At 35.7% G+C, this 22727-nt stretch overlaps 1 protein-coding gene across 1 annotated transcript; it reads right to left on the bottom strand.

The window, feature by feature from the left end:
* Positions 1-9017: 9017 nt before the first annotated feature.
* On the bottom strand, positions 9018-19773 carry LOC132295846 (DUF21 domain-containing protein At4g14240-like). Its single transcript, XM_059794120.1, has 13 exons — positions 19352-19773; positions 16924-17000; positions 15879-15962; positions 15671-15784; positions 12264-12347; positions 12029-12100; positions 11154-11221; positions 10868-10955; positions 10697-10770; positions 10253-10607; positions 10116-10162; positions 9948-10029; positions 9018-9351 (listed from the first exon to the last, which is right to left on the bottom strand). The coding sequence occupies exons 1-13, from the start codon at positions 19587-19589 to the stop codon at positions 9241-9243; spliced, it is 1494 nt and encodes a 497-aa protein (XP_059650103.1). The 5' UTR covers positions 19590-19773; the 3' UTR covers positions 9018-9240.
* Positions 19774-22727: the final 2954 nt, after the last annotated feature.

Here is a 22727-nt window from a genome sequence, read left to right as displayed (position 1 = left end):
AGTATGAACAATTTTCATGAAAATATCAATAAGTATTAATTTTTAATTATAACATTTTTAAAAATTTTATCTTATTGTTGTTCAAAAAACTTCACCCTCAAATCATTATCTGCCTTTGTACTACATGTGAGGTTCTTGTTGAAGTAGGGATGGGGTCACTCTTGGGGTCTCCTAAAAGGTTCAACAGATGTCTCTCTTTCTCCCAAATTTTCAGAGAAGAAAAAATGTTGTCCAAGAAAAGGAGTTGATGTGGGGTTTGGCAGCAAAGCAAGATAATTAGATAAGGTTCATGTTTAACTGATTGAGAAGATCTTTAACTTCATATTTGGAACTCAAACCTGCTTTAACACGAGTGGGTGTAAATGATCAGTGGCCGGCAAGTTTAACTGATTGAGAAGAACTTTAACTTCAAATTTGGAGATCAGAGAAAGGGCACGTGACTCCGATGAATTGTTAGGGTACATGTGGACCATCTACAAGCCCTCCAAGTCTAAATTTTGATCCAATATACAACAGAGACATAAAAATATAGTATCTCAATTGTGTATATAAATTAGGTCTTAGTCCAACAAAGACTCAGAAGGATTAGGGACTTATAATAAATGGGAAGGATGGGAGAGAGATTTTCCAAGTGGAAGAGAAGTTTCAGACAACAGAAGGGGAAGCTCTATATCATGAGGGTCTGCATCTCTATGCTTCTATGTTCGAACGAGTACTATGGTCCCGGCTAATCATAACCCGACATGTAAACAAATGTGTTAACTTTATTTAATTATTTACTTGCAGGTCAGGCTGTTGTGATTGTTAACACTACGTGTTGTAGTTCTAAGGACCCTTAAAACTCATCAGTTTTGTAGTCACTATGTGTTGAGTTTTATGAGGTACTCTTTATCGGTTTGTATTTGTATCATATTTGTAAACCAAAATTGGGGTTTCAAACCAAAGCCCTATAGGAATATAAGAAATATAACTCTTGTACAAATCTCTCTCTCTCTCTCTCTCTCTCTCTCTCTATCTATCTATCACACACACACACTACAACTACCAACAAAAACAATAATGCCGATATAAAAGTTCCAAGAGAAATCATGGATTTGTTTGCTACTGAACTTTAAGTTGTTGCAAGCTGTTTTTTTAAAGCTGGCACAAGTACCTGTTTGCTACAGCTCGGTGCATGTGCATTGATGTGGTTCAAGTGTGCAGATACAGTTCTAGAAATTATTAGGTAGTCCGGCCAATCGCACAGTGATACATAAGCAAAAAGTGAATTGATGTTGACATAAAATCGACACACTTACTTATGTGTCTGCACACCATTGACCTGATTGGTCCCAAAACTATCTTAATTTTGACCTAAAATCGATACACTTACTCATGTGTGTCACCACGTCATTGAACTGAAATCAATGGTCCACATACTATCTAATAATTTTTCACAGATACATGCATATTTTTGCTAAACCATTCATAGTCCTTGTGAGTTTCTTTTTCCTTGATGTGGTACATATATATCACTACGACACTTTTTCGAAAATTAAGCTAACAGTGATGATCTTGCAGATATAATAATGATATATATATACATGCACAATGACAATTGTGCATTTTGCATACCTTTTAACCCTTATAAAATTTAAAGAATTTTCGGATCATTAAAATCTGAGAAGCTGTAATTGAATAAGAAACATAAAATACGAAAGAAAGATAAAATATTTGTTTAAGCTCTGTTTTGGTTAGATGAAAAGAAAGATAAAAAAAAAGTGAAGTGAATTAATGAAAAGAAAAGTGATTTTTTAGTATACATTTGGTGAGTATGAAAATTTATTCAAAAAAATTGTAGGAAAATATCAATTTGTTAGTTTGGATAACAAGAGAGTGAAAAGAAGTGATTCAACATGCTAAAAGTAACCTTATGATTTCAAATGCCTAAAAAAATTGAATGTGTTTGATGGTATCCATTTTAAGTAAATAAATAGTAAATTATTAAATTTAATAATATAATTATTTATATTCACTAGATATGATGTGTTACTGTGAAAATAGATCGAACATCATGTTGTAAGTATGTTATATGGAATAACAATGTCATTTTAAATGTGTTACCAGAAAGAGCGACAATGCAAGAAAAAAATCAAGAAATTCCATTTAGAAGTTAGCATCTTGTTTGAGTTTTACACTTGTATATTATTATCAAGGATTAGATCTGAGAATGAAAGAAAACGTTAGAATTCTCTTGGATAGCGTACCTCAGAGAGGGGTGATAATATTTACGAACAGGACAAGGGATAAGAGGGTTTGGATCTAGATTAATCGTGTTTGTATTATAATTGTTTCGACTTAAATTAACACGATAATTAAATTAATATGTCGTGTTCGTGTTTAATATTCTAACAAGTTTATAACTCGTTTAACTAAATGCATCATATAAATGTGTCATGTTCATGTTAAAAATGACTCGTTCAGCTAAACGAGTGAAATAAACTTGTTTTATTCATGTCAGAAATGACTTAAACATGTCTTGTTGTGTCGTATCGAGACTTGATCCATTTATTAAATGGGTTATGCGTATCATGTCATGTTACCCGTGTAATAATCGTGTCGTGTTCGTGTCATAGTTTTTTGACACAAATAATAATCTTATTGTGTTCGTGTTGACTCGATCATATAATAGAATACCATATTCTAACACAACACGAATTGCCACCCCTAACAGATGAGCCTCCTTGCCATATAGTAGTTTATGACACACACAAAGAAACCCAATAGAAAAATAAAGAAAGAAGCCATGAAAGAAGTTGCCTCTTTGAAACCCAGAAATAAGTTGTTTTACATGATTAAATTTTTGGATAAAATAGGTATGTCAAATAAAAAGGCGTTTCTTTAATCTGAAAATAATATTTTTTACGTGTTTTGTGTGAGAAAAGTTTTAGGGAAAAATAGCTGAGTGTAGGAAACTAATTTTCAATGTGTTTCTCTTTCCTTCTATCTAAACTTCAAAAAAATTAAAAACTCTCTCTTTAGTTCCTTTCTTTTCTTATTGATTCCATCTAACCAAATGAAGTCTTAGAAAAAATAACACATAGAATAGAGGAAGAAAAGATTAGAAGATCGGAGAAAAAATAAGAATTAAAAAATATTTTCCATGCTATTAAGGTGAGTTAGTTTAAAACTGTAGACACTGAAATTTTAATAGACTTGTGTTTTGACAAATTGACCCATCAAATATGGATTTAATATTTAATTAAGTTATTTAATTGGTCCAAGTTTGGTTCACTTAAATTATTTAATTAGCCCAGCCCAGATGATTAAATGAAAAGATAATTATTCATAATATAATTGGCCCGGTCTAGTTATAATTTTGTCCTTATCAGGAGATGACACATGTCATCATCCTATTAATCCAAGAAGCCTATAAATAGAAACCTGGAGGAAGAAGGAAGAGACACAAATTCAGAATTCATAAATCCAAAATTCCAGAGAGAAATATAGAAACTCTGCCAATACTCATCCCCAACATCCAAACCTGAAGGCGAAGAACACCAAGCACATCAAATCGTGCCGTTCTTCATAAAATTCCACGGTGATTAACAACAAGCACATCCAAAGTCATATCGTTCTTCACCAAATTGAACAAATCATCTCTGAAGACAAAGATTAACAAGCATATCCAAAACCGTGCCGTTCTTTCTCAAATTCAACAAAGAACAACAAGCACATCAAAATCGTGCCGTTCTTTCTCCGTGATTCAACAAGTTTGACGAATCACCACACAACACTGTCCGAGATCAAGCTTCATCAGCCCTCAATCAAAAATCATCGGCGATCTTCTTCCACTACAAATACTTGAAAAAGATTGTCAACAACTCGATTCAAGATCAAGCTCCAACAGCTCTTGAATACCAACAAAGGAGATCAAATCAGAGGACCTTATTCTTTGTAAAGAATATTACAGAGGATTGTACTCAAAATTTTATAAATTAATAAAATTATATTTGTTCCCTATTTTGTTATTTATTTGCAGATGATGCGACTCAGCATGTGCACAAAATAATGCACATCACTTTAGGTTTAGAAATAATGTCAAGTGGGCATCATATTTTATAATTTATAAAACCACTAAACACTTATACTATGGAGTATGAAGCGAGTAGGGATCGTCCCAAGAGATCTAAATAATTATTGGTTTTTGGAATTGAATTATACTTTAGTACTTATATGATTGCTAAAACGGGTTTTGTTTGTGATTAAAACTAATTTTAAACTAAATGATTGTAATAAAGAAATAGAGTTTAAAAGATTGGAAAGAGACTTAGGGTGTAGGATTTACCACTAAGTACATTCCCTAACTCACTAACTTTCAACTAATTGGAGAAATAATACTATGTAATCTATATGTGGCTAACAATTGCAATGAAAAGTGTAAACCATCAATTTCAAGCATGAATCAACTACCTAATGACAACTAAACTAAGTGCAGTGCAATCCACTAATTCAGAGCATGATTCATCAATCCAAGTTACAAATTTAACACACATTAATTTAAAGGATATGTAATTGTGACAATAAGTATGGATTTCAAACAATTGTATGGATTGTCTACTTACCTAATAATTAAACTGCAATTAACTAATTTACCTTAAGTTAAATTAACCAAACCTGAAATTAAACTATTTAAACTAGACATTAACCTAATTGTGTAGTACAACCCATCTAATATACGCAATTTTCATCAAATCAAAACACAATTACATCAAATTAATACAATGCATAGTCATCACATGATTCAATTCACAAAGAAATCAAGTGTAAAGATCAATTATCATTCAAAAACATATAAGATAATATGAGATTGACAAAGATAATCAATTGAAAGAATTATTATATGTATATCAAGGCTATAACAAAAATTACATAAATTAAATCCCTAAAATAGTAAAAGAGAGAAAAGTTAGGTTACATGCTTAGGGTTTATCCAACCCTAAGTTGAAGAATCAGCCAGTCATGGTTGATGGATTCGAAGACAGAACCAACTCCATCCCTTGCTTATTCATCTTTGAGCTTTTTCTTCTTCTTTGCGTTTTTTCCTCTTTTTTTCGTTTTCCAGAGAGAGATATCGATATCTCAAAAATAGAAAAATAAAATAATATCTTAAAATAAAAAACTCCCCAAACTAATGGGTATTGGTTTCCTTAAATATAAGTCTTATTGGAGACTAATAAGTTGCAAAAATAAGCCCAAAACAAGAAAATCCAGTAACCAAGTAAACATTAATCCCGCAATGTTGCCAGGGGCTGGGGGATCGATCCCCCAGCCCTGGGGATCGATCCCCCAAGGGCATTTTTAGTTCTATGAATAGTGGGGCAGAGTTGGAAATTTTCTTTAAGCCTTATTTAGTTCCATTTTGACCCGGGCTAATTGGTTTGCTTCTTCATCTTTGGGAACATCATCAAAGGCTCGAAAAACATAGAATTGACCGCTTTTGAATAATAAGCACAATATACGAACAATGGCTACGGCCTCTTTTAGCCATTTTCTAAACATTTTCCAACTGTATTTGCTTGACTCCAAAAAGGCTTTAATGAACCGAAATTAGTCCATTTGAACCTTCTTGACCTGAAATTGACAAAAACATAAATTAGAAATAAAATATGAAAGTAAGATAAAAATAAGGACTCAAATACCCTAGCTTAGGTGCTGAAATGTGCAACATTTAAGCACTTATCACATTTGCAGACTATGAAATTTGTGTGTACAAATTTTTGGCACGCCCGGTAGGACCTCCTCTGCCTTTCATCTCTTTCTCCTACATCAAATCCTCAGCAAATTCATCGTCAAATTCTATGACTTTCGACAAGATTCAGACAAAGAGCAAGAATACCACCAAGGACATCGTAGTCATGACGGATAACATTATCACCACCACAAAAGGTGGCAAAAAGGTTGCAACTTTGTCAAGTGGTACAAACAACTCTGCAAATTCAATGATGTGGAGCATGGTCAAAGCATTCGTTCCTGCCAAAAGACAGCACGATGCAATGAGAATCGATTTCACCAAATCTGTTAAAGTAACAACTCAAACTCATGCTGCCTTCACCTCGCTGGGGGCAAGGAGGAAGGTTCCTACAACCTCAAAGGTTGTTCTAGTCACAAGTTAAAGTTTAAGGCTGGTCTACCCAAGACCAAAGATTTTTTCTGACTCCATCACTATGCCAGTCATGATGACGAGTATTACCTCGTACGAAGAGCAATTGATGACTACGGCTCGTGCAATTGAAAGATTACAACACTTTCTCAAGGAGCAAGATCTGAAAATTGCCTCGCTGACAGAAAAGTTAAAATTGCGTGATGACAATGCTAAGTCAAGCAAAGGCTTAATTCCTCATTCTAATTCCATGCCAGAGAACACTCTAATTGATGATCAAAATGACGTGTCCGCCAATCCAACAATTGATGGTGCCTCTGTCACCTCACTTTCTGTCCAACAACTTCAAGACATGATAGTGAATTACATAAGAGAATAATACAATGGTATTTCTCAAAGTGCTCGCATGTACTTAAAGCCTTACATGGAAAGAATTGACATCTTAAAAATGCCGATTGGGTATCAACCTCTAAAGCTTCAACAGTTTGACGGAAAAGGCAATCACAAGTAACATGTCGCACACTTTGTAGAAACTTGCGGCAATTATTTTTTCTTGTCCTCACTCCATTCAAGTGTGGAAGTTATCACCGCTGTAACTTGATTTTTCAACTTATTACTTTCCTTCTTTTCGGGATGGCTGAAAATTTCTGTTGCAAAAGGCTATTCTCTCTTCGGAGTTTGAGAATGTTCTTAGTTTACTTTCTTTTTGTATTTGGGGTATTTGGAAGGCCAGGAATCGGTTGGTCTTTGAGGGATGGCAACCTGAGGTTGTAGTTCGGAGGGCTGTTGCCAGTTTTTAGGAGTTTCATGATGCTAGGTCCCGTTGCTCTTCTTTGCAGACAGCACCGTCTATCCCTTTGGTGGATTCATGGAGTCCTCCTCCATCTGGAATTGTTAAGTGCAATTTTGATGCTTATTTTTGTGGGCAGTCCTTGCAGGGGGGGTGGTGGCGCCGTTTTCCGTGATTTTCGGGGTGATGTGCTTCACGCAATTATTTTTTGCCCTTTTCCCGCTTCTTCATCTTTGGAGGCGGAATCGTTAGTGTGTCAGTGTGCTGTTCTTTGGGATTTGGATTTGGGATTATCTTGCTTATGGTTTGAATCGGATGCCATAGTTGTGGTGAATGGGGTGTTGCGTAGGGAGACGTGTCCTTCGAAAATTGCTTCTATATGTTTTGATGTTAATCGGGACCTGCGCCGTTTTTCGTCTGCTATTTTGACTCATGTGCGTCGCCAGAGTAATCGGGTGGCTCATGCGTTAGCTGCTCTTTCGCGGACTGGGCTTGGGTCGGATCAGCTTTTATCTTCTTTACCTCCTTCTATTATTCCTTTTGCTGTGGCAAATGTTGGATCTTAGGTTTTTTCTGGTGGTTTTGGTTTCTTGTGTGTTTGTCTTTGCCGGTACAAAAAAATAATAATAATAAATAGATAAATAAATATGTTAAATGCAAGTGTGAACCGGTGCCATCCAAACAGAAGCCGAATTCAAGGGTCTGAATTGCTACTTTACACACACAAACACACACACGGGGACAAATAGAGTCCTTTAATTAAAAGACATAAATGCCCTTCTATGAAGGATAAGTTAACAATCAGTCCTTTTTCCGAAGGGTTGGTTTGGCATGGAGACAAGCTGATGACTGTGCATAGTCATCTTTAACAAGCAGTGTAGGACCATGTAATGCTGACCCTCATCAGATCCCCAAATCAGAAGCCAACACGTGTCACCCACCACACGTTGTCTCACACACATCTTCACAACTATTTTCTCTATATATATATATGATTCCCCATGAACTGATGACCTTGTTTAGACCTTGTAACTATATCAGCTTCAGGTGAAATTCTCTCTACTCTACTAGCTGTTGCATGACATGGCTGGACAGTCATCCCAAATGCGAATCACGAAGCTTCGATTATGGCAGCAGCGGTGCTCGAGGTATATAGGGGAGCAGAGAACGCGCGTTTATATTATATGGAGGTGTTCGCTGATTCTTTTGCAGTGGAATGAGTAGGTTTTTGGAGGTAGAAGAAGCTTTGATGAGTTACAAGGGTAGTGGTTTAATGATTAGCCAGAGCTTGTTTTGTGCAAGGTCTTACAATCTCTATGGTAAGTGGTAACTAAGGTTGATGATATATTTATGGTATGTATAAATACTTTCATTAGTTTCGAATAGTACCTCCCTGCAAAATAGTGTCAAGATGTCACCAGGGAGAATTTGAGAAATGTACCATGAAGAGTTCATGTAAATATAACACCCTGAGGAGTTAGGTCTCTCTCTCTCTCTCTCTCTCTCTCTCTCACACACACACACACACACACACACATTCATTCATGAATGATCATGGCCGGGAAGAGGGGCATTCCAGAGGGCAAGCTGCCATAAAGAAGAACAATTCCCTTGTATCAAACTATCAAGATGGGCCCTCGTATGCTAAGTGTCAACATCCTATTTAGCAAGGAGGGAGAATGTCATAGAGGGAAGAGGTTGGGAAGAAAGCCTTTCCTCCATTTGGCAGAGGAGAGGAGGGAAGATAAAGGAAGGAAGAAAAGCCCCTACCCTCTGGTCAGAAACTATAATCTTTCTTTTTCTTCTTCAGGCTTAGCTCAAGTAAATTATTTCCTCCTTCGTTCCAAATGGAAGGTCATGGTTTCCGGTTCTAAAGGGATAAATGAATGCGTGTGTATAACCAAAGGATTACCCAGTTACCTAGTTGGTTGAACGCTCATCTCCCCAAGAGGGTGTGCTCATGTTCGAGTTCCCCTCCCCCAAGCAAAAAGCTCCTTTCCATCCTATAGATACCTTATCAATGGCCTAACTTAACTTTCTTTTTCTTTTTCTTTTTCTTTTTCTATTTTTCTTCAAACCATACCGAGAATAACCATGCTTCTATTACAAAATACCATTTTAGACGAGGTCCCCAAATTTACATAAACCAATATGGCGAAGTAACTTAAGAAATTACATGCATTAATTAACTGCTCATCAAGTTTCAAAATTACAATACACTGCAAAGTTCCTTTTGCCACATAAATAGAATACCTTTCTCTCACGATCAGTGGGATCAACATGTCATGAATTAAACTGTATCACATATTCATCTCTTGTTCCCGAGAAGAGGCTCACCAAGATTTCCTTGTTGCCTTGTTGAGTTCAAATCGTCCTCAATAACCCTCTTCGGTGTCGGTCCTTGCTTGCTTTGGACTCCCTGAGGAATTTAAGAGCCGAAACAACCATAAACCACTAGAACTACTTGACACTCAGATTTTATTTGAAAACAAGAAGCCACAAAGACAACACCTATCAGGAAAACTTTTCTAGAAGAAGATTTTGATCTCTGTAGATTCATTTAGGTTCATCACACAATTATAATAATAATAATTATTATTATTAAAATTATTATTATTAAGGCTGCTCTTCAAATGTTATATAGCAATTTTGTTATAATACTCCCTACAATATAATTGTATTATATGTCTGTCTATTAAGTAATTGAATTTCAATAATTTAAATATAAAATAATATTGTTTATTCCTTCAATTTAATTACAGCTAGTTCTAAGGTACTTTAGTTTTCTCATGCTCCAAAATTTTGTTAGTGGGTATCTTAGCTGGAATTACTATCTCGTACCAAATGAATCTTCACTTTCCTTATGCTGGGTTGAATTCTGGTTTTGGACCCATCGCAGGGAGAATAAAAAATTGATTTCCATTAAGTGCATGAAATTAACTAAAATGTTATTCCAGTTCAATCGTTCAATAACAAGAAGCAGACAAGGGGAATCAGATAATTATGATTACTTACCACTCCTTTATGGCCCGTCAACCTCCGGATTGATGGAGCACGTGCCACTGATGAAGCAGCTGCGGCTGCAGCCACACGTATCCTGCAAAATTGAAAGAATAACTCATTTCCCCCCTAGCAAATGGCATTAGCCTTAATTGCCTTCAAAATTCTCGAAGGTTACATTACCTTTTATGTACATCAACAAATTCATCTGTCTCATCTACAATCTCCTCCTGCATTGATGAAGTAATAAATCATTTAGAGTTTAATGTTAACTGAACAAAAGCCAGAGGAATTGAGATATCAATATACTACGGAATTACTTGCAAAAGTTCTTCAAATACATCTTCCAAGGTAATGATACCAATTACTTCACCATCTTCAATATCCTCTGACAAATGAGGCAATACATTGGTTGCTGTTTGCCCGTTCATAATGGTTGGCCTTGGTGCCTTCTCTATGTCAACAACAATGCTTTCTCGCTTCTCACCCTGCTGGTATAGCAAAGGAGTAGTTATTTGAGAATTCGCATCACTAAATTTGTGCTCTTCAGGTTTTCCCTCAACAATTGATGGAGGATTTTTGCTTTTCCCTTTAGCCTTCACCACAGCTGCCATATGACTGCTACCCTTTTGAAACTCATTCAATATGTCATACAGAGGCATATCTGCAGGAACCCTGGAATCATTCCACATACGAATAGTTTATATTCCATGTGTAAGTTCTGGAAAAGCATACATAACACCTATAAGGATGAATAAGCACACCTTGGAATTCTCCTGATGGAAACAGCACTAACCGGGGTCTCTGTTTCCGCTCGTACTGTAAGAAGACTTTTAACCTACTTTCAACCCGTGTAGAAAAAAGAAATACAGAAAAATATTATAAAAGAAATATCTTACAAAAACTTACTGGAAGTTTCAGGTTATAGAACCCACCAGTAGAAGTCCAATAATATTTTTTGGGTTCCCAGAATAAACAGGAACTCTACTATGACCTCGAGCAAGAATTTTTCCCATTGCCTCCCTGATATATATTTAAAGATAGAACAATACATGAACAATATATTATGAATCTAAGTCCCAGAATTACTTCTATTAGAAAAAAAAACACATTTAGTGGTAATGACTCAAGTTTCCAACATATTATCCACATTCAAAAGTCTGTATCATGTACAGATATAGGAGCAACAGAAAATAAATTATACACAGAAGTAACACTTACCAGTCCAATTTTGAATTCACATCTAAGGAAAATGTTGATTCAATGGGTGTCATAGCCTCCTCAGCAGTCTGTTCAAAAAAAAAAAAAAAAAAAGGGAGGGGGGCCAGAAGAAATATTCTAAGAATTTTGGGAAGCTGATTACAATAATATCACTTTCTGCAAAATTTTAAGCTCTAGAAGCGGATGCAGTGAAGAAGAAGAAAATTAGAGGTCTGGAGCATGATGTGTTCTGAAGCATCGAGCAAACTTAACAAATTATAGGTTTTAAATTGAATCAAAGTTGGTTGGATTAATTTGGACATGAAGTACTTAGATCCAACTGAAGGTGAATTCTGATGGAAAATAAAAAAAAAAAGAAATTGTCATTTAATTTTTTCTTTTTATTAAAATACCAAAAAAGGTAAAATAAAATTCTAGGACGTGTGATAAAAATGGCGAACGTGGGATAATTAAAGAAAGTGTTGGGCAGATTCAGGTTATCAAAATTTGCCTGCAAGTTCAGTAATTCAAACAGCTTTTTATTCAAGCCAAAAAAAAAAAAAGGCATCTAGTAAATCTCAAACAAAAAACCATTTATACCAAGGACTCTTGAACTTTTATACTTAATGAAGAAATGAATCCAGATGCCCTAAAGATCAAGTTTGATGAAGTGGTAGTCGCATATTCCCACATCCTTATTAATGTAACAACTAACAACTGAAAAACAAGATTGAAAGGATGAACATGAAACATCTTTCATAGTTTCAGCTTCAATTTCTAATTTCTTATTTCTAAAACATAAATTTAGTATTGTAAGTTGTACACTGATGGAGTCAACAGTCAAACAGACAATAAATTAATGGACTTTCACAGAACAGTTTAAGCGTCATTCATACCTTTTCAGTTAAATCTAGTGCACCACTAATAATAGTAGTTTCATCATGCGTTAGTTCACCTCCCTTGCCTTCCTAAAAATGACAACAATAGCATATTAGGCTATGAGAAAAAGCAAGGACAAGTCACAGAGTTATTTTGTAGTTTTGGCAACTTTTCAGTTTTTACACTTTCAAACATTTTTTATAAGTTAAATTGGTAGGATTGTACATACAAGCTCAAATTGGATTTATTTACCTCTTGGCTGTGGATGTTGACTAGGGCTTTCAACTGAGCCCGTCGGAATAGCGCTTCATTGTGTCCCAGTACACAGTCAAGAATCTGGAATAACATAAGAGCACATGTAAAGCCAAGAAAATTGTTAAACTGCTAAGAGGTAAATATTGAATTACACAATTTATCATAATAATAAAGAAAAGGGAAAATTACCAATACCTCCTGCTTTTCCTTTTAAAAGGATCGATAATTCCTAACAAATTTTAATAAGATTAATAAGCCCTACTTTTAAAATCTTTAACCATTTAAGTTCCAAATCCTTCAATCTTCCATTTTTTATACCCTTACCAAATTAGAAGTGAAATTTTTAATTGTAATTTCAATTCAAATTTTGATATGTAATCCAAATATTTTTAGGACAATACCTATCAGGACCAATAGGTGACGTGACCCAATAAGAGTGACTCGCGTCTTAAACTAAAAAATAGATCAGACTCGTTTTAACAGGTTAACCTGGTCAGGACCCATATTACATATACAAATTACCCTTTCATTACATAAGCATTCGAAAATTTGTGGAATCTCGTATCAATTGTTGATTTTCAATGACTTTTTTATGCTTGGATCATTTGAACTCTCTTTAGCTGAAAGACAATAGATTTGAAGAACAGGTGGTGTTTGTTCATCTGATCAGTTTTTGAAGCTTCAAATCATTTGGATATTTGGATTTCATCATCGATCTGAAGAGTTGGATCTCGCTGTGATTCGGCTTCAGGACGCTAGGGCTTCTTCAACTGTTACTGCGATCAGTTATATTTAATAAAAATCGGAGGCAATCAGTTATATGGATATATATATATATATATATATATATATATAAATTTCTGGTATCATTACAGATATATATGTAATATAAAGTACATATATATGGAAGTTAGGGTTTCGCAGTGGTGGTGGCAGAGGGTGGAGAGTGGCAGAAATTAGATGGAATTTAGTGTCTGAGACAGAGGTTGGGGTAGGTAAGGAGATTTGCTGCAGGAGAGAGAGGGAGAGAGAGAGAGAGAGAGAGAGAGAGAGTACGATCTGGTTGCAAGTATAGAAAGATAAGAATGAGAGAGAAACACAATGTTGTTGTAGAAGATGAGAAAGAGACAGAGAAACACGGATGAGAGAGAGAAACGTTACCCGTTTTGCCCCGTGTGTCATTGTGAAAAATTTACAGAGGGGCAAGAGAGGAGATTGAGACATGATTTCTCAAATGGGTTACCGGGTTAACCTGTTAAAAATAGGTTTGATTCATTTTTTAATTTCTTTTTAATATTAATAGTTTTGGGACATGTCTATATCTCATTGGATCACGTCACCTATCAGGATCAAGTTGGTCCTAATAGGGCAGGACCCAAGTATTGTCCATACTTTTATAAACTATTTAAACGTGTTTAAAATTTCTTATTAAGAATTATATTTTTGGCATTTTAGAAATTTTAATTCCGAAATAATTTGTCTTTTTATTTTCTAAAAGTGTATAATATTTACTTATCAAGAAAAAAAAAAGTGTATAATATTAATTATATAAAAAGAAATGGTAATTTTTGTTCACTTTTTTTTTGACAAGTTATTTTGTTGATTTTTATAAAATTGTTGTTATTTTATTGTTACTGAAGTCATGAAAGTGGTTCTACACAAGAGTTTTAACTCAATTTAAAAGTAAATTAAACATAATCTAAATATATAATGAGATATTCATTACCTCACTAAAATTAAAGTACAAAATAATTTTAAATTTTTTATAAAATAATGACAAATTTAAAAAGTAAAATTCAAAAGTGTATTCATTACCTCACTAAAATTAAAGTACAAAATAATTTTAAATTTTTTATAAAATAATGACGAATTTAAAAAGAAAAATTCAAAAGTTATAACCAGAAATTAAAAAACGATTTAAGGAGCATCAAATGAGAAAGATCAAATATCCAGCTAGTACCAAACAATTAATGAATAGACATGCTGACAATCCCACAACTAGCACTTCTTTTTTTTTTTTTTTGTGAGTAAAGTATTATAGTCGGCTCTCAAAAGGGAAACGCATCCCCGAAAACTAAACAAGAGCCAAATAGGACCCTAAACACTCAAAGAATCCACAAAATCCACTCTCTCCCCCTATAGATTTACAATTTTTTTCCCCTGAATCCAAAAAAATGAAGTGTGAAGAATAGAGAACTCAAGCACACTAATAGGGGTTTCCTTGCCCTGACCTCCTATTTCTCTCCCTACATAAAGACCACCAGCAATCGAATAGAGACCCTCAAGTACCAAATGGATCTCCTCAGACTATGGTCCAAACTAAACAGTGTCAAGCATCAATGTGTTGTACTCAGAGTGTCTTTAAGGGGGACCCTTTACAGGCATAGTCCTCCGGAATAGCCACTCATGCAGGTTTGCATCCATGTGCAGGGGCGGAGCCAGCATGGGCCCAAGGGGTGGCAGCTGCCCCCTCTGGGCCCATGCTGGCCCATTAGTTTTATTATATATTATGCATTTGATTTGTAAAAAACTATAAAATGGCCCCCCTCAAATTGTTTTTTCCCCTATAAATCTCTTTAATTCCTTATTTCCTTCTTACTCTTATTCTTCCTCAAATTTCTATTTATTCTCCTCAAAAAAAAATTCTTGCTTTTTCTTTCTGCAATCAGAACCAAACTTTTTTTCCCTTCAAACTTCTCTCATATTTTTTTCTTCTTAAAAAATTTCTTTTCCTTGCACATGTGTGATTTATATCCATTAACCTTACTTTTTTTCTCTTCTTATTCATTTTTTATCTACTTATTCTTTATATTTTATTACTAAAATTTTGTACACTTGGGGCATGTTTGACAATCGTTTTGGTTTGTGTATCATTGAAAATTTGGTGAAAAAGATAAACAAGACATGAAAACAAATTAATATACTGATACTACACTAATATTTTTCGGCTTGTTATCTTGCTGCACTGTTAGTTGGAAATTTTTTTATCATGCTAAATGTGCCCCCTCTAAACTAATTCTTGGCTCCGCTCCTGTCCATGTGGGCATTTATGCACAACCCACAAGGCATCTCTCCCTAAGACAAGCACCCGCCATGATCGTGGGTTGCTATTCACCAAGGCTCTTGGTGCCAAAGCAGATATAATATTCCACCTCTCAGATTTCTATTCCATCTAAATGGCTTTAATCAAATATGCCAATTGATTCCTTGATGACACTCCACTTATTGTGCTTCCATTATGCAATGTCACAATGGACTTAGAATGCAAACAATTTGTGACCATAGTAGTTACAAGACAAGGAAGATAATAGATTTATTTGCCTTTTTCATCAATAATAAAGCAACAATAGTGTAAATGCACATACAAGATTTAATTTTGTTTAACAATATGGTGTAGAAATTACCTTTCCAATAGGATAAGCAATTGGATAGCAGATTATCATTAATATACGCACGAGCCAAACAAAATTTGCACCAACAGCAAGTCCATATCGGGTACATATTGATTGTGGAATAACCTAACAACAGAAAGGTAATTGGAGGATCAAATTCCATCAACTGTATGTGGTTACAGAAGTTGAAGCTTAAACACAGCTTAATAATGAAGTGTACCTCTCCAAAAGCTAGAACAAAAGTTACAGAGAGCAAAATGGCGACAAACTGATTGAAAAGTTTATCCAGATATATAGGAAGGGCCTGCAGATTGCAAGGATTGAAACAGCCAGCTATCAGAAAATTTTAAGGATGCTTTAAAATCTTGAAATGGAAAGAAAAAAGCACTTGCAAAATCGGTATAAATTAAATTCCTAAATAAGATAACAAAAGGGTGCGGGTCCTGACTAAGGGAGGTGCTGAAAAGGGAAAAATATTAATAAGACAATTACATCACAACTTCATTCAGTAGCTTATAGAGCTACTTTGGAGGAGACCCACTGTTTAATTTTCTTCATCAGCATACACTAAAAGGGGGTGCAAATTTTTTCCCTTTTTGAGTTTGTTACAATATTTGCAAGTTGGCTACTAGATTCATTACTATTTTAATATGCTCCCTTCCAATTTATGTTATATGACTACTCATTAGATGGGAAGAAATAAGTGACAAAGCAATAGAATATCTGCTTCTAAAATTCAATAATAGGTTCAAATTTCGTATGCTATACATAAAATTATGCATGCCAATAAAGATAATCTCCAAATTAGACCTCAAGTTTCTATTGCTAAACAAAAAAAATGATTCAAGGATGCTATGGTCATCTGAAGTGTATAATTGTCATAACAGCAAAATATTTGTCACATGTGACAATATTTCTATTATTCTTTAATGGCGACCAAGCAGCATGGGAGCTAATTGAATATTAGTAAATTCAATGGGTTTATCTTCTAAAAAAATAATTCTTGTGGGTCACTTATGAATTATTTGTGGATTACAGCAAAAACCCACCCCCCACACCCCACCAACCCCCCCCCCCCCCCCCCCCCCCCCCCCCAAACACACCAAAACAATGCAAAAGCATACATCACATATTCGAAGTTTTTCCATTGCAAATGAAGAAGAAGAAAAAAAGATTTTCCATATACGGCAAAGACAATTACAGTTAAATAAAATTAAAGCCAAACTTTCAGAAAATTTAAGTAAACCAGAAAGTTCAATTGTTACCTCCATGGCACAAGCATTACATAACAACAAAGTCACGAGAAGTTGGTGTTGCTTCTGAACAACTGGAAGGATAGCAGCTGAAAATAGAAAGATAACACAAAATCAACCACTAGCATGATAACAGATATGATCATGTTAGCTGGAATTTCCTGTTGTATATATTGGGGAGGATGGGATTTGGGGAGAAATGGAGGAGATGGATCAAGGTGTGTATTTCTTCTGTTAGATTATCTGTGTTGGTGGAATGGGGCTCCCTCCGGATTTGGGCTTTATCAGGGGTTTCAGGATGGGTCCAGATTCAACTGAGCAGATGGATATTTTTCATTTACTGTTTGCAGACGATACATTGGTTTTCTATGATGCGGACGTGGCCCAACCTCAGATATTTGAGGTGTGTTCTGGTTTGTTTTTAGGCAGTGTCAAGTTTGAAGGTTAATGTGGGAAAGTGTGTGCTTATCCCTGTGGGGGAGGTTCAGGAGGTGACTTCTCTTGCTACGGTTCTAGGGTGCGGGACTAGTTCTTTTCCTATTGTTTTATCTGGGCTTGCCTTTAGGTGTTTTGTCAAGGAGGGTGGGAGTTTGGGATCCGGTGATTCAGCGTTTTAAGATGAGATTGGTTGGGTGGAAGAAGCAATGTCATTTGAAGGGCGGGAAGGTTACTCTTATTAAGAGTACATTGTCGAGTCTCCCAACATATTTCCTCTCTCTCTTCAAGATTCCTTCCCCTATAGCTGGAAAACTCGAAACTCTTCAACGAAACTTTCTTTGAGGTGGCCAAGGAGAGGAGTTCAAGTATCATCTTGTCAGGTGGGAGCAAGTTTGCAGGCCTCTTCAAATGGGTGGATTTTGGATTAGGAGGTTGGTCCCTTTCGACAGGGCGCTCCTTGGTAAGTGGCTTTGGAGATTTGGTAGCGAAAGCCATCGTTAATGGAGGAGGGTTATTTCAAGCCACTTTGGGAGGGAGATAGGGGGATGGTCTTGGGGACCAGTTAGATCTGTTGTTGGCGTGGGAGTGTGGAAATGCATTCGAAAGGGTTGGGATGAGTCCTCTAAACATAATAGGTTTAGAGTTCGGGAGGGTAGGATGTTCGGTTCTGTGTGGATTCTTGGTGTGGTGATCACCATTGTCCTGTTTGTTCCCAAGACTTTTCAGGATAGCTGTGGATAGACATGCTATGGTAGCAAACTATTAACGGCTTGGTAGCGGTAGGCTTACGTGGGATGTGCGTTTTCAACGTTCCTTTCAGGATTGGGAACTAGATGATGTTTCTGGCCTGCTTGATCTTTTGCATAGATAAGAGGTGGATGGTAGAGGGTCTAATTCCTTGGTTTAGGTCCCTTCTCCTCAAAGGAGCTTTGAGGTCTGTTCTTTGTTCTTCTACCTTGTCGGGTTTCGTGGTTCCAATTTAAAGTGAAAGATGGTGCGGTGTTCAAAGGCTCCTCTCAGAGTGGACTTTTTCACCTGGAATGCACTTTGGGGCAAGATTTTGACCTTGGACAATTTGAGAAACAGAAGACAAATCATAGTCAACTGGTGTTATATGCGTAAGAATGATGGCGAGTCTATGGATCACCATCTTTTACATTGCCCTGTGGCTTATGCCTGCTGAAGTCTTATTTTTTGTTTGTTCGATGTCCAATGGGTCATGCCCTTTGTGTTTGGTGGTGTATTTGGAAGGAGCGGAATAAAAGATCTTTTGAGGGGGAGGAATCTTCCATTGGAGTGCTGAAATTTACAAGTATTAGTTCTATTTTTAGTTGGGTGGTGAGGAGAAATTGTATATCTTTAGATTAAATCATGGATTTTTTGGGTTCTTTGGGTCCCTAGGACCATTCTCTGTCAACTTTCAGGATGTGTTCCCCTTTTGAAGGCTCTCTAATATACTCTTTATTTATCAAAAAAAAAAAAAAAACACTATTCCCATAAAATAACTAGGGTTTTGGGGGACAATAAGAAGCATCTAGTAGGACTTAGCTGCCGTTGCTCTATCAAGGAACAGTTTCTCACTATTGGATTAACCGAGAAGTTTAGTTTAATATGTGTGCAATGGAATGGATTAGCATATCATATGCAATTCTATGTTAGACTAACAAAGCATGAGCTTCTTGGATATCATTCCCTAGATGATTAGTCCTCTTCATCACACTTCATCAACCCAATGACATTCTCGGAATCATTGCCTTCAATTTGATCTCTGGCATTAAGTTCAGTAGTAACATCACACCATAAGTTCAAATATACATAATACCCATAACAATAATCATTTTCACCAATTTAATCCCCCAAAATTCCTAAAATTTTGTGAATTGAAATCACAAAATTGCACAATTGAATTTCCATACTACAGAGAAACACAAAATCAATCATAATGGGTGTGTGTATACATACACATATAGATTCAAATGTATAGAATTGGGAGTGGATGAACCTGCTTGCTTTTTCTCGGTGGAAGTTCCGCTTCGCTGGAGAATCTCAAGCTCGACGAGGCCTAAGGACATCAATCCCAAGGTGAGGCCGGACATGATTCCAGCGAAGAGGACCAGAAAACAGGAGATTCCGATGTATATGAAGAACCACAACGATCCAAATGCTATTTCTCCCGATTCTTCTGCCCCAAAATTCCTCATCGCCATTCGAATCAACACAAACGCATTCATCAGGTGCATCGCTGCTTCTCTCTCTTTCTTCTTCTTCTTCTTCTTCTGATTCTCTCTCTATCTCTACCTGTATCGCTCTCTCTCTCTCCCTATTTACAGCCTCGAGACCCTTCTCTGCTTTGGTGTTCTGTTGGTGTCTCCACTCGCCAGTCGCCTAGTACCTCGGAATAGGACAGTATATTCAATAATTCAACTGATTAATTTGTACTTTTTATTTATCTATTTTATATATTGAGTAGTATTAAAAAAAAAACGGGTTTGTTTTTGGATCTGGAAGGGGACAGTATATTCGTTATTCAATTTATTTATTTGTAAATTGTATTTGTCTGTGTATATTCAATATATATTCCGGAAATATATATATTCAATAAAGTGTTACAGAGTTGCAGTGTTTGAAGACTTCTATGTCTTCCTCCACAAACATAGTGTGTGGGTCAACTTTAGGAATTTGCGATCATGTGACAGCCATTCTCAAGTTTCACGTGCTTTGATAATGTATTACGGCTTTGGAGCGAGATTAAAAAATAAAAAAAATTTGAGTCCCATTGACTCCCAAAAGAAATATGAGAAAAGTTATCTCTTTTCAATACTTATAAGGGTGATAAATTATGACTAGACACGAGCAGAATATGGGTTTAAAAGATTTAGGTTTGACATAAATAGGTTTAGATCATAAAAGAGTCAGTGTCGATGCGATTAATCCGTTTATTTAATCGTGTCAGGTTAGAGTTAAGGGATTCAACCCGTGTAACCCATTTATAACTTATTTAATTTAACATGTTACAATTATTATGAATAGTTAAATCATTTCAACATAAACATTGTTTATGCCTTATTTTTTTTATTATTATTTTTTTTAATATTTGAGTTAATTTTGACAATTTTTTTTCTTTTATTTAGTATTTGATTAAATATTAAATGTCTCGTTTTGATAAACAAATCATTAAACGGGTTAACACGTTTACTTGTTTAATAAACGGATTAGGTTAATATTGAGAATTTTTGACACAATTATTAAATAGATTGGGTTTGAGTTTACCTATTTAGTATAATACTTTTACATCGACACAACACGAACATGACTCACAAATACAAATTGCCAGTCCTATTTAGAAGTAGGGGTGCAACTTAGGCAGCTAACCGAAGTCCAGTCCAAATTTTTTGTGACTTAAGTTTTTAAATTCACAAATTAGATTTAAAATCAGGTTGGGATTTTTCAAAATCTAGACTTGTTTGGATTGGGCTCGGTCTCGACCCGAACTCAACCCAAAACCCAAATTTATTTATTATTATTTTTCTTTCCAGATTCTAAATCTTTGATATATATATACACACACACATGTGTGATTAGAGAGAGAGAAAACCCAAATGTAAACATGTATCAAGAAATTGCCATTCCTATCGTTGCACAGGATAAGATATTACATCGCCGGAGAAGAAGGATAATAGGTCGTCGTACGGCGACCTTGTCGTTGATGTAAGGAAGCGACCCTTTGCGTCGTGGTTCCAGTGCTACTGTAATAGCAAGTGGTCACTACCCCTCTCTCTCCGATTTGGTCTCGGGTGGTGGCTTGGATTAAGGAGTCCCATTTAATATTTATTTTAGGATTTTATTTGGAATAATTTGAAAATAAAAATTTATTTAATAACAAATAAAAAGAAAAAAAAAATTATATTTAAAATAAAATAAGGTAAGTTTTATCTTTTTGTAGTAATGAAAATAAAATTAGACTTGAAAAAACACAAAAATTAATAATTGAATATTCCAGTCACAATACTAATACTTTGATCATATATATATATGTTAATGAATTAAAAATTTCTAGAAATTTGATGTTTCAAACCGAAAAAAAAAAATGTAATTTGTTGTATATTTGTTGGTAAAAAAAAGAAAAAAAAAAAAGAAAGAAGGTTGGACGGGTTAGGCCGTCCGGCCCGAACACATTTTAATTCGGATTATTATAAGTTTTTTTGAACCTTGGCCTGCGCAATCCAATCCAACTTCGAGTTGAGATTGGATTGAGACTGAACTGAGTTGGACCAATGCTAATGGAGCGGTTTGGGCTAGTGTACCTCCCTGCCCCGCAACCAAAATTTTTGATTCCAGTGAGGACAGGTATGATCATGGTAGCTGCGGTGAAGTAGGCACGGGTATCAACATCTAAGCCCACAGTAAACCCGTTTAACAGCCCATAATAGATTATTGCAGGCTCTCCTTTGAGTGTGGGGGGCATATATGACCCATTGTTTTAACCATTGGTTGCACATTGATTTAATCCACCGGACATGTCTGCAGCCGAAAGAAGTTTACAATAGATGATCAGTTAATGACTCTTTTATTAACTCAATCTGAGCTGACTCACAACATTTAACGTCATTTTCTGAATCACTCTCGCTAGGGTTTGCTCACTCTCCCACTAGGGTTTTCTCTGAAACTTGTGGAAGATCGAGCACGGGACAGTGGCTAACATTCAGATCGCTCAACACTATGGCTTTCAGATCCTGTAAGTCAATATCACCCATGTTTCATTCCATATACAACACTCTCATACATCACAGAATCAATCATAATACACCCACAATTGTTCGTTTTTTTCAAACCCAATCAGTACCAAACAACTCAGATTTCACCCCGAAACAAACTCTCACGATCTCTTACCTCACAAAGTCATGTGGGTTGTCTCTAAAATCTGCTATCTCAGTTTCTAAGAAGGTCGAAATTAAGAGCACAAAGAAACCGGATTCGGTTCTTGAGCTCCTAAGATCGCATGGCTTTACTGAAACTCACATTTCACGCCTAATTTCCAAGCACCCACCACTGCTTTTGGCTGATCCAGAGCGAACTTTGGGACCCAAAATTGAGTATTTTGAATCTTTGGGTATTGTAGGACCTGACTTGTCTAAGATTATCTGTTCAAGTGACGTATTAGGTAGGAGTTTAGAAAACAAAATTAAACCCATGATTAATTTCCTTAAAAGATACATAAGGACAAGTGAGAATTTAGTTTATGTTCTTAAGATATCTGCCCCTAGCCGTATGGTTAGGTGCAACATTGAAAAAGTTATGGTGCCAAACATCTACACCTTGCAGGCTCATGGTGTGCCTGAATCCCATATTGGAAAATTGATCTTGTTGCAGCCTAGAAC

The sequence above is a fragment of the Cornus florida genome, unplaced genomic scaffold, assembly GCF_030987335.1.
Source record: "Cornus florida cultivar Cherokee Brave unplaced genomic scaffold, ASM3098733v1 CherokeeBrave_3.0.0_Hap2_Chr01, whole genome shotgun sequence".
Taxonomy (NCBI): Eukaryota; Viridiplantae; Streptophyta; class Magnoliopsida; order Cornales; family Cornaceae; genus Cornus; species Cornus florida.
The sequence above is the reverse complement of the archived record's forward strand: the minus strand, read 5'-3'. Positions and strand labels throughout refer to the sequence as shown.